The sequence below is a fragment of the Acartia tonsa genome, chromosome 6, assembly GCF_053477335.1.
Source record: "Acartia tonsa isolate MP-2025a chromosome 6, ASM5347733v1, whole genome shotgun sequence".
NCBI lineage: Eukaryota > Metazoa > Arthropoda > Copepoda > Calanoida > Acartiidae > Acartia > Acartia tonsa.
This window is the reverse complement of record NC_137265.1, coordinates 42,072,767-42,085,870: the sequence shown is the minus strand read 5'-3', so window position 1 is coordinate 42,085,870 and position 13,104 is coordinate 42,072,767. Positions and strand designations below refer to the sequence as shown.

At 32.1% G+C, this 13,104-nt stretch overlaps 2 protein-coding genes across 6 annotated transcripts in view; both read right to left on the bottom strand.

Moving 5' to 3' along the window:
- Positions 1–13,104, bottom strand: part of LOC145322705 (uncharacterized) — a 98,399-nt gene that overhangs the window by 36,928 nt on the left and 48,367 nt on the right. The gene's annotated exons all lie outside the window — the stretch shown is intronic.
- LOC145323459 (A-type voltage-gated potassium channel KCND3-like) lies at positions 629–11,670 on the bottom strand. Its single transcript, XM_080165861.1, has 6 exons — positions 11,575–11,670; positions 8,878–9,045; positions 2,966–3,016; positions 2,066–2,116; positions 1,683–1,738; positions 629–670 (listed from the first exon to the last, which is right to left on the bottom strand). The coding sequence occupies exons 1-6, from the start codon at positions 11,630–11,632 to the stop codon at positions 629–631; spliced, it is 426 nt and encodes a 141-aa protein (XP_080021987.1). The 5' UTR covers positions 11,633–11,670.

The following is a 13,104-nucleotide window of genomic DNA, read 5'->3' as shown; positions in this document are numbered from 1 at the left end:
GATGAGATAAATTAAATTTTATTTCAATGACATTGAAAGCAATTTATGTTCATTTATGATAGTCACACTTTCTATGCACAACATTATTACATAAAAATCTGGGAAAGCCAATGTCTACTTGCACTGAATTATTGGTTCTTGACTATTCAAGATTAATTGTGTGCTATATTGTTCTAATTCCAATGATGTCCGAACATAGGCTGCACAACAAGACAATTAACCGTCAGCAACCTAAAAAGCTGCCAAAAAAGGTTTGCATTTAGAAAAATTCAAACCATCAAAGCAGTATTAATTCAAAAATTGAAGCAGATCTAAATCCTCTTTTCTGACGTATTGGTTTTGACTCTTGTCACTCAACATCATCTTGATTGAATTAAAGACAGATGTGAATAAGTTTGAACGAGTGTGTGAAAGGAGTCTAATTTACAACAATGGGCTTCAAAAGGATTTAGCAACCGCACTTTAGCTGTTTCAACCCCCGGCTTATAGCCCTGAAGATCAGTCGGATTTCTTTTTATCCGAATGGCAAATTGCTAGTTTTTAAACCGCTGAACGGTTTTAAATGGCGGTCTGCGGTTGGTCTGTTTGTGTTTGCACCCCAGGTAAAGTATTAATCTAGCAATATCCCTTAGATTATAGTTCTACCGCCCCCGCCCCCGCTTATTCTGCTCTAATAAAAAAAGAGTTATGAAAGAAAAACAGAAAACAGAGCGGGTTTTTTAATTTTTCGTAACCTTTACTGAATAGTGGTCTTTACTGCCAAACCTCCAGAAACTTCCCCTCGACCTAATCTAAGCAGCCACTATCTATTGAATTTAATTCAACATTCTCAAAAAATAAATGGAAGGTCCTTTTCTCAACTCAGGAAAAAAGGACTGTTTATATTAATTTTTGTAAGAAAAGTTTAGTCTGTTCATTTGGTAACACACATTTTTCTTTCTTCTTCACGTGAAATTTTTACACGTTACAAAAATAATTACTAAAAAAATGTAACTACAAATAATAATTGATTTAATATTTTTACCCTGTTAAATCTAGAGGCAGCATTGCATAAACATGAAAAATAATCCTTATACTAAAGTAACAGGATGTCTGTGTGTCTGTCTGTGTGTCTGTACCGAAGGATCTCGCTAACCGCTGAACCGATCGGGTTCTCCTTAACAGGGTAGCTTCTCATAAGTCCCGGGAAGGTTTATAACTATTTTGGGGGAGGGTACCACCACCCTCCCAAGAGAAATGACAAAAAAATCAAAAATTTTCAAATTTAGAGGAGACTTCAACGTCAAATAAGGTGGTATCGTACATAAAAAATTAACTTTAACAAACAACAACATTTAAAGTGCCACTAGAGGCCTCTAGGGGCGTAGCCGCTAGTATGAGATAGTTAAATAAAGTCACGAGTGGTTAAAATGCTATTTAAAGCTAATTAGCCAATGATTGAAATAGGTATTATTTTCGAATAAAAACCGCCAAGAAAACTTTCCAAGAGTATCATTAAGCTGATGATAAAACACGCCGCTCAAGTTTAACAGGGCAAATATAATTTTTGTAAAAAATAAAAATATAAATAAAGGGATGACAAAATTTCAAGATCTACCATGCAAAAATTAATATTCTATAGTAAAGTTAAAATAATACTTTCATGCATAATTAAAAAAGTACATGCAGTTTTTTGATTGTACCATTTTTACAAATGGTTTGTTAGTCGTGAAAAATGTTAGTAGCCTCCACACATTGCCTAAAACACATAAAAATTATTAATCTCAATGATTTTTAATGGATTTTTTTTATAATGTTAATTTTGTTAGTGGTAAAAAATAAAAAAGTTCAAAGGATAGAACTACTATATTTAAGAAGTTATACGAGTGATTCTTTTATTCTGCATTTTACATTGTTAGTCAAAAAGACATATTTAAACTTAATAACAAAGATTGCTGTTGATATTACAATTACAAAAAGACTAAGATTAAGAGTTTGTTTTTATACAATTAATATGTAAAACATAAACTAAGTAATAAAGTACAAAATCAAAGAAACATCATGTTTTTATTTTTAAGAAGTTTACCTAAATCCCTGACAGTATTCGGTATTGCTGGCGAGCCTTTCCGATGTCCACCTAAACAATTAGTATCTATTAATATCAAGGATCTTAAGGTATAAGACTATGGACGATAAATAGATATGATGATGACTTAAATAATATATTTTGTAAAACTTATCCGTGGAAAAGTTTGAACATTAAAGGTTTGTACAACCAATGAAGATTTGATAAAAGTACCCAAAGTTTTTATCCAATGTGGTTATAAAACTTTAGGTACCAGTGTAATTTGTAGTCTAATGTCTTCTCCCTCCCTGTTAAAATTACATATGTAAATACTTAGACCAGTATGTGATTTATTACAATAATAATCCTTTGCCTATAAAGGATATATACATTATACACCACTAGCGGCTACGCCCCTAGAGGCCTCTAGTGGCCTTTAAATGTTTTTTTTTATTTCAAATATCTAATTTGAGAAATAACTTGTCTATGTTACCAATTGTTAAATTCATGCGTCTACGCAGCGCGACTACGCTAGCGACACTATGCGGCGGAAATATTTCAATTTTTTTTCGATTTTATTGTGATTTCTCTTGGGAGGGTGGTGGTAACCTCCCCCAAAATAGTTAAAAACCTTCCCGGGACATATGACAATCTACCCTGTTAAGGAGAACCCAATCGGTTCAGCGGTTAGCGAGATCCTTCGGTACAGACACACAGATACACAGACACACAGACATCCTGTTACTTTAGTATAAGGATATACACATTTTACTTATATGTAGAAACGATACAAATAAAGTATGTTGTAATCTGTCTTTGTCAACATATAAATACCATTATAGCATTTCTATACCTCTGTTTGTTACTTATGATATAGGAATCAGCTTGAATTTAATTTATATAAAAAAAATCTTTTGTTACCTGACAATTTTCTGTGAAGGTATATTTCACTTTCTAAAGTTCTTCTCCTTTCTGAACAAAAATCTATTATTAAAATTTGAAGCTAGTAAAAGTGGCTGACTCAGATTAAGACGTCAAAAAAATTAACCAATGAGAGGCCACTATAAATTTTACCATTGGTCAATTACAGTGTAAACTGGCCTCTCATTGGTTAAATTTTTTACGTCATAATCTGGGTCAGCCACTTTTACTAGCTTCTTATGGGAACCTAGTAAAAGTGTCTGACTCTGATTATGACGTTAAAAAAAATAGCCAATGAGAGGCCAGTATACACTGTAATTGACCAATGCACATTGGGGCAAATCAAGCAAAAAGGGGATTTAATTATTTAGTACCCTTAAAATTCATCCCACAAAAATTTCATTTTATACTTTTTTGTAGGCAACTTAACAACGAACAAATTTGCTTTTATGTTTTTTTTCTGTCATTTGAAAGGAACATGGAGATAAAGGTCATTTAATGAAGGTAGATAGAAAATTACCGGAATAACACCCCACGAAAATAGCCCCCCTTTACCCTATCCATCTAGCTATTAATCTCTCTATCCATCCGTCTATCTATTCATCTATCTATCCATCTATCTATCCATCTATATATCCATCTATCTATCCATCTGTCTATCCATCTATCTATCCATCTATCTATCCATCTATCTATCCATCTATCTATCCTTCTATCTATCCATCTTTCTATCCATCTGTCTATCTATCTATCTATCCATCTATCGATCCATCTATCTATCCATCAACTATTTATCTATCTATCCATCTATCCATCCATCTATCTATCCATCTATCTATCCATCTATCTATCCATCTGTCTATCCATCTATCTATCCATCTGTCTATCCATTTACTCATCATCTATCTATCCATCTATCTATCCATCTGTCTATCCATCTATCTATCCATCTATCTATCCATCTATCTATCCATCTATCTATCTATCCATCTTTCTATCCATCTGTCTATCTATCTATCTATCCATCTATCGATCCATCTATCTATCCATCAACTATTTATCTATCTATCCATCAACTATCCATCTATCCATCCATCTATCTATCCATCTATCTATCCATCTATATATCCATCTGTCTATCCATCTATCTATCCATCTGTCTATCCATTTACTCAACCATCTATCTATCCATCTATCTATCCATCTATCTATCCATCTGTCTATCCATCTATCTATCCATCTATCTATCCATCTATCTATCCATCTATCTATCCATTTATATATCCATCTATCTATCCATCTATCTATCCATCTATCTATCTATCCATCTTTCTATCCATCTGTCTATCTATCCATCTATCGATCCATCTATCTATCCATCAACTATTTATCCATCTATCCATCAACTATCCATCTATCCATCCATCTATCTATCCATCTATCTATCCATCTATCTATCCATCTGTCTATCCATCTATCTATCCATCTGTCTATCCATTTACTCATCCATCTATCTATCGATATATCTATTCATCTACCTATCCATCTAACTATCCATTAAAGTGTTCAAAGTGTCAAATTTGGGGTCATAGAATTCATTTCAGTAGAAGGGGAGAGGATGGTGTAAAGGGGGTGGATGGGGATTCTCATTTTAACAAGCTACAAGTTTCACTTAATAATAAATCCATTATAGATGTGGGCATTATTGACATAGATTTTTATTAGCTAATATCTATATTTATAATGATATTATGATTCTTGTTTACTGTTTATATGTATACTAGCGGCTTTGCCCCTAGCCTCTATGGGCTTTGCTCCAAGAGGTAATTAAACAAGGATGACAACATCCATAGAAGCGAATCTCTGAAATGGAAGGACAAACGAACATTAACACTTGTGAAGTGTAAGAACTGAATATTAATGCATGTCTATAAAAGATTGTAATTAAAACTGATTAAATCATGTTACTGTTTAAGGACATACTGACGTTTTTAGGGCTTGATTATAGAGATGCTTCGCTTATAACACTATACCTTAATGTACTAAGAATAAGTACTGAGTATTCAGTAAATCAGATGAATAGGATATTTTTAACATTCAAAACCATTATTTGTTGTCATAAAAGTAAAAAATCAGCTTGTTATAAAGGACCAGTAGATATATTCCCTGAAGAGTAGAATCTAATCGGTTTTGTGGTTACCGAGATCTATTGGTACGAACGGACAGACAAACATACATCAAGCTACTTTGTATTATAGATTAACATCCAGGGATCTAAGGAACAAAACAATAACCGATTAATGTATGTACTTGTACATCCCCAATATAGATACATTAAATAATAAATTATTTTACAAAATTGATTGTCTGTAGATGACAATTAGTGGTTGAAAAGTTTTGATACTCATCTTAATGAACCAACCAATAAAAAATCAATCAAATTTCCTAAAGTTGTTATGCCAACGAATACAAAAACGTTATTATAAAACTTTGAAGTTTGGGAACTAGTGTAATGTCCCCTCCCTTTCTAAATAAAACTGAAGACGCTAAACACGAAGACCATGTAACTACAAAACTTAAAAACAAAGCATTACCAATAGACAGACAGATAGACTACTTGCTAATTCATATTTAAAATGATTATAAGAACACTACGTTATTTGAATGTTAGCTTTACCTTTTTGCAGTGAGGGAGGGGACATTGGGCTGTTTATAACACTAGTCCCCAAAGTTTTACAGTTGTGTGTTCAAACATTTTAACTACTAACTTTGATCTACACATTTTGTGTATTATCATTGGGGATGAACATCAATTTATTGACATTTGTCTTCTCCCTTTAGATCCCTGATATTTGTAATAATCCATAGAAACGCTTATTTAGTTACAATAAAACATCAAACATAAAGAGGTTTAGATTTAGGTTTAGCACCCCCCCCTTTCCTCCCCTCCCCATCATTTAGTCAATAGAACTTGAAAATATTCATTATCAACTTATATTCAAAGTCTGATCAAATAAATATTTCTCATAACTATGTTTTTGCGTCTTTTATTTATATGTATTACATCTTACATTTGACTTTAAAAGCGCATTTAAAAGCTTTTTCTTACAATCTTTTCTTGCACCCACCTTTAGAAAACGGGCTAAAAACCCCTACGGGGGCGCGGGGGGGTAAATGAAACCAGTACAGGCGATTATAATATGTCTTTGGGCAATCAAATATCGTTTTTTTAGTCGGTGGCAACCAGTGAAAACATGTTTCCTGATACTGTCTACTTAAATGTTGATTTTAAAACAAACAAAAATAAACTAAAATCTTGACTTCAACTAGAATTATTTAGGACTAATTTCTTCAATTTTTTTTTTCTTTTATACTGTCAAAATATATGTAATGCATGACTCATCAAAAGTTATTTTGTCTAATTACGTTAATTCTAAGAGATTTTATAATACTTTTAAAATTGTTGGTGAAACACAAAAAGTATGCCTTTTTCTGTAAGAAAATTTTTGCATTTCTTGACTTCCATGCATTAGAATGCTTACTTGAAAAGCGTATTTTTACGATTCCTTTGAAATCTGATGTACATTGGGTATGATAATACTCATAGAATGTTTAAAACTTGATTTGGGGGTGGTGAATTGATGCCCCTTGTTGCCCCTATGTGCAATGGTAAAATTTATAGTGGCCTCTCATTGGCAAATTTTTTTATGTCATAATCAGAGTCAGACACTTTTACTAGGTTCAATGACGATTTCCTTTATCTGCACCTAATTCTTTCTCCTAAATATTAAGCTATCAAAGGAAGAGTTGTACATTCAAAAATTCAAAAACGGACAGTAAAATAGCGTTCATTTTCATTTCCCTGATTCCCTGTTCTATTCCAGAAAGCTATTCTTTTGTGACCAAATAAACCATTTTCAACTTGAGGATTAAAAGTTTATACTATCCATCCCTTTATACCTTTCAAGATATTTTTAAATACAGCATACCTATAGCAAACAAGGACAATTATGTCCACAATAACAAGTAGCAAAATTGACAATAATCTTCTGAATAAGGCCCCGTTTGATTTCAAACAGTTCAATAAACAAGCTGTAATAGTCGTTGGAATAGCTTTGTATCAAAATTTCAATATGAAATATATAAAAGATTATTCTTTGTAATATTTCGCCTGTTTTACAACATATCCACTCCATATTACTACTTTATATTTTTTGTGTGGTTTCAATAAAATACCAAAATTTGAGGCATTAAATGCAAAAATAAAAGTTTTATTCGCCAAAAGGGCCATTACTCTCTCTCATTATACTAGAGAGTAAAGTTGATTTTCATACAGATAATAAAAAGGGCTTTTTAGCCGCGGCTGCCTTCAGGCAAAATCAACCAGCTTCATAAAAAAAATCCGCAACTGAACCATATTAATTTAAAACAATATGCAGTCGAAGTCGCTAAATTACGGATAAATCTTAGATCTTCAATTTTCCCTTTACAAAAAAGGCAGCTGAATTATTGGTTATTCAGTTGGAGCCGGAGCAGCTATTCTTTCAACTGCTTATCATCTGCACAAGAAGGGGCGTCCAAGCCTTTTCATTTTTTTTTTTTGGGGGGGTGGTAATCTTTATATCATATAGGCAAGGACGTCCAAGCTTTTAAAAAAAATCTTTGGGGGGCATCAATTAAAGCACCTGCAATTTTTTTGGGTGGGGGTGTGGGTAATCACCCCTTTAATCCCCCCCCCCCATTGGACGTCCTTGTGCGCAAGTCAAACTATTTGTCCGTTAAAAATGAGCAGCCGCCACTATTTAGAAAAATTGCTTAAAACCTGCGGCTGCCAAGCCCTTGATAATACAGTAAATGGATATTAAACCTTGAAGCTCAAAATTTAACAGTCTATTTCAAATTTTATTAGCGAAGCAGATCTACAATTTGAAAGAATGTGTTTGTCGGTAGATAATTATAATAAGTTACGAGTTTCAAGTTAGGAAAGTGTAATAAATATTTGTCATGGAAGTAAAAAAATACAATGGATTTATACAACCTTGCTCTTTTTAGAGGTGGGCTAAAATTAGATTTTAAGGCTGTTTTATTTTCAAGTTAGTTTTTTTTATTTTTATGTAAGAATAAAACAAACTTAATAATTATAGTTCTTAAAATAGAATATATCAAGATATACACAACAAAAAATATCTAGATATATGTATATCGTACCAAGAAAACTTTTTGACGAATTGATCTTATTTGGATAGTCTTAGTTATCAGGGAGGAGGGAGACAATGGCAGCAATTTTATATTACTTTACAGACCTATCAAATCATGTAATATTTACAACCTAACAAAGACAAAGTTTCTGAAATGACCTTTTGGGGGGAAGATTAATTTAACGTCTATCATCCAATCCCTAATTCCTGATTTGTAATGCATTCTCTTCAAACTTTCTTATAAAATTATCTAGGATTTGTATCTATATATTGAAAAAAGACGATAAAATCAAATAGGACCGAAACTTTATGAAACACAGAAAAAAACTATTTCTCTTGCTAGTCGAGCAAAGAAAACCCCGCCAACCAACACACCCCACCACTCCTTATTTTGAAAAGAATTGAAAATAAGGGGTGGGAGTAGTTTTTTTCTGTGTTTTTTTTTTACTGTAGGTCGCGTAAGGTTAGGTTGAATTTGGTGGAGGGTATCACCGCAGGGTTAGGTCCCACCCGTAGGGGTTAAATATAAAGGAAATAAATACATACCCCTGTTTTCAATTTATTTTCATAATAAAGAGGGGAGTTCTTTGCTTGCTTTGTAATCTGTGGAACAGCACCAAAAATCCATAAGTGAATAATGCTGATATTGTTATCAACAAAGAAATTAAAAAGAAACATTTTAATCATAAAGTCAATGTTTCCAAAGTATATTACCTACTCCCGGAAGCGCACTGCCACGTCTACGCCGTTTCTCCATTGAGGCTCGTCTGCGCAGCGCCTTCTCCTTTCTGATCTGGTTCTTGTAGAACTCGGCAAAGTTGTTGACAATGATTGGAATGGGGAGGGCGATCACCAGCACGCCGCAGATACAACAAATCATACCTAAAATAAAATAATATTCTGCTATTTTATCCCACCATGAAAGTAAGAAGATGTGTATGTTCCAAAACATCTCTCTGACTGCTTATGTGTAGAATTATAGGTATAAAAGAATTCATGAAATAATATAATGAAATGTATTTTTTTTATAAAAAGTTTAAATAGGACAAAAGTATATAGCTAATTTAAATAGTAGCTCCGCTTATAAAATCTTTGGTAGTGTTCAATAAGCTACCGCAACTAATGTTAATACAAATTTGATATATTAATCAAAACCAAAATTGTTGTTTAAAATCTAATTAATTATGAACTTACAATGATTGATATATTTCGGTTTTCAACATGTCCATTTTTCAACACATTATATGTAACAAGATTAACCTTCCTATATACTGCAAGTGGAGTATCCCTACTCCATCTCTCATTTATATTTCTAATTGTGAAAAAAACGTATTTGTAGTGCTTCCCTCAGGTTTTGTATAAAAAGGGAGGAAGAGGACTTTGGTACTTAAATTAAATCTTAATTGGTTGGTACCCAAATAAGAAATAGAAAGGGGTAATTTTGATTATCAATATTGAGGATGAGTTTTAATTTATTGTACATTGTCTTATCCTAAAGATCCCTAATTGATGTCGGAGTATATCAGTGTTAAATGGGTGTCAATTGGCACAGAATATAAATAAGGCTTTGAAAAATTAGGTAAGGAAAAGAAATGGGAGGTGTGTATGATCATCTGATAATATATTAGAGGGTTATACCATTTTGTTGATAAGGAAATGCATACATTATAAATAAAAACATTTTTGTATAAACAGTTTTTTAATGTTTGTAAAAACAGGGAATTTTTATATAAAGAAAAACTATTTTTCCTCCAACTTTCCGTGTTTCTAATAAAAGTAGATTTTATTTATCATTTTCGATAATAAATGTACCATGACGTTAAACTGAAAATCATTTTAGACTGTTGACAAGTTTAGAGAGAGAAGTTTATTTCTTTATATGGATTGACTTGGATTGACTTAGAATATGTAACACTCTGATGTTGTGGAGCTTTAGACTTCAAGATTAAGATAATTATAGAGTGGCTACACTGATTAAAAACAGAAAGATTTTGATAAAACTGTTCGATAGCTTTCAGGGAAATATTTTGCTGATCACACACAATTTATAATTCGGTGTGCTTGCACTTCCGCATAAGAAAATATTATCAAAGCATTTGAACTGCAAATCATTATAAATACAAAAAATCTCCCCCTTCCTTCTTCAGTTTTATTATTAAGCGACTATTTATAAAATCTTTAATTGCATTGAGTATTTTAGGTATATAAAACACCCTGCAAATTTAGAAATACATGCAGAAGTGAATGAACACCCTATAATTCAACTATTTTACTTATTTCAAATCAAAAGAAATGCTGAACATTGAGAAAAAACTCAGGGACAGGGACGTTTCCCAGCAAGATATTTCGCCATGGAATCGCCATCGAGCTCGTGCAATATATGTACCGAGTCTCATGCTACCTCCAATCCCCTTCGCCATGAGTTACCACCTTATTTTTTTGGCGATAAACGTTGGAAAATCGTCCTTTCAAGCAAAAGGTAGCATGCGAGTTCGACATTAATATCGTAGCAGAGTCGCACAGTAGTAGCATAAATTAAAAGAGAGTTAGAGAGAAGAGAGAGAGGATAGAAATAGAAGAAGTAAGAAAAATAGCTGAGAGGCTTTTATACTTTAGAAAGAACCGAATAGTGAGCAGCATTACTTTATGCTACTCTGCTACGATATCGATGGCGACCTCGCATACTACCTTTTCTTGAAAGGCCGATTTTCCAACGTTTACCGCCAACGATATCGAACAACGTAGCATGCTACCTTTTTTTAAAAGTTTCGCTGGGTTAAGGGGGGAAAGTAAAGGGGTGATTACCCCCAAATCTTTTTGGAAAAAATGAAAAAGCTTGGACGTCCTTGCTCAGTGAGGATGTAGAAATTAATATGAATATCTACATTTACTCAAATATTTATAAACTAGAATAATATATAGTTTATTCCCAATACTTGTATGTATCCATGAAGAAAAATTAACCATAGTTCAATTTAATTTACTTTCTATGATTTAAATTTTCCTCTTTTTTTTCTTTTCATAGAATTCGGTATGTTAATATTTATTTAATCTTAAACAAATATGGAATTTAAAATTTCAAAATATTTTTTATGCATATGATCATTTTTGTTGGAGAATGTTAAAATAATATATTGAGGAACATTTTTTTTGTATTCACATTGCGTTACTGACGGACATAAAGAGGATAATATGGATGTTAGCTTTGTAAAACACATAATTACCTAACAGATGTACAACTACAGACAGACTATAAAAGTAAGTGATATAGAATTTTCGCTAGTAGCTATGAACTTACCTTCTAACTTGCCAATAATAGTTTCTGGTACCATATCACCATACCCAACAGACTGGTAAACTAACGAACGAAGTAAGTAATAGAGAATTTTCGCTATTATCTATGCAACTTACCTACTAGCTTGCCAATAATAGTTTCTGGTACCATATCACCATACCCAACAGTTGTCATTGTAATAGCAGCCCACCAAAACGTGTGCGGGATCGATGTGAACTAATATCACAATCAAGTAATTTCTGTTTCAAAGACAAAGTGGTGTCAACCCCCAAACATAATCAATATATTAAAAAGGTAAAAACAAGCATCCTTTGATCGTTATTTTTTTTCACAAAAAGTTCTATTTAGGGTATAAAGTTTAACAAATTTCAATAAAAAAATAAAGTCATTGTTTTAATACAAGAAAAAAATACCAAGAAAAAGTAAACAAATAATTTACTTTACAAGGTTTATAACATTTCTCACTCCCCAACAAAAAGAAAGTTTTTGCTAAGTGATAAACCAACTTAAAATACGGGGAAATAAAACAATAATTTACCTCTAAACAATGAAATTGTAAGGGATATTTTTTTCTGAATTAAACTAAATAGCCTCTTCCACTATTAAAAGTAAATATTATTGAGAGTTTCTTTTCTATATTATATGTTATTAAACTAATGTTTCTATTTTTGACTGGTTAAAAATTTAGAGGTAAATTAAATATCCTCCAATAAGCATAATTTTACAGAATTACATATTAACCCCTTAATATTAATATTTGATAAAGTTAGTTACGAAAAGCCCCACAGGGTTGAACTATCAGCTACGCCCTATAGTGGGGAATTTAGAGAAGGTAGAAAGGTTAAGTCGTCCCTCAATAAAATTTTTGATTTAAACAGAAAAAGTAAAAAGTAAATATTAGCAGGGGCGATTTCACTTAGGAAGGTGGAGGTACCCTTTCCCTAAATAGATAAAACCTTCCCAAGACATCAATGGAGCGTCACCGTAAAGGTAAACAATATAGGAACATCTTCAGACATCCTGTTACTTATATATGAAAATTTGTAAAGGGGTTATCTTTTCTCCTCTTGCAAAATACTGAATTCAACCCAAAAATTGCGATATTTTGCAATTTTCTTTTTTTTGCGAGTTTTATAATTATGAAACAAATTTGCACTTTAGATAGATAGATAAACTTTACTTGGTACAAACTTTTACATTTTAAATGGCGATTATTTTACTTTTTGCCTACTCTGTGTTTAGTAACATTTAATAGTCAGCTTGAATTTAACAAAGCTTTTGATACACTAGGATTAACATATAATTAACTAACATGAATTTTTAGTTTAATTCAGAATGGTAGTTTAGTTTTAAATCAATAGCAGGTCTGCTATATAATTAGGGTATGTAAGACTGTCCGTCGGTTTAACTTTTCAAGTGTCAACCATCGTTAGGTAAAATGTCACAAGTTTTTTTTATTTCAGATTTTTTAGTAATTCTTACTTTGCTTTTATTTTATATTGAATAACCTTAGTCTTTAATCCTATGTTCATTGTAGTGAGATGCGCATGGTTTAGGCTAAAGCATTCTTTAGAATTAGATTAACAATACCATTTTTGTGAAACATGTAACTTATTCTTAGCAGGAAAGATTTTAACGTCTTTTGT

Coding starts and splice junctions, on each gene's coding strand:
- LOC145323459 (XM_080165861.1), bottom strand. CDS start 11,632: ATGACAACTGTTGGGTATGGTGATATGGTACCAGAAACTATTATTGGC. Junction 3,017..8,877: donor CAGTGCGCTTCCGGGAGTAG/GTAATATACTTT, acceptor ATTTTTGTTCAG/AAAGGAGAAGAACTTTAGAA. Junction 671..1,682: donor ACAAACCATTTGTAAAAATG/GTACAATCAAAA, acceptor TTTTTTTATTAG/AGCAGAATAAGCGGGGGCGG.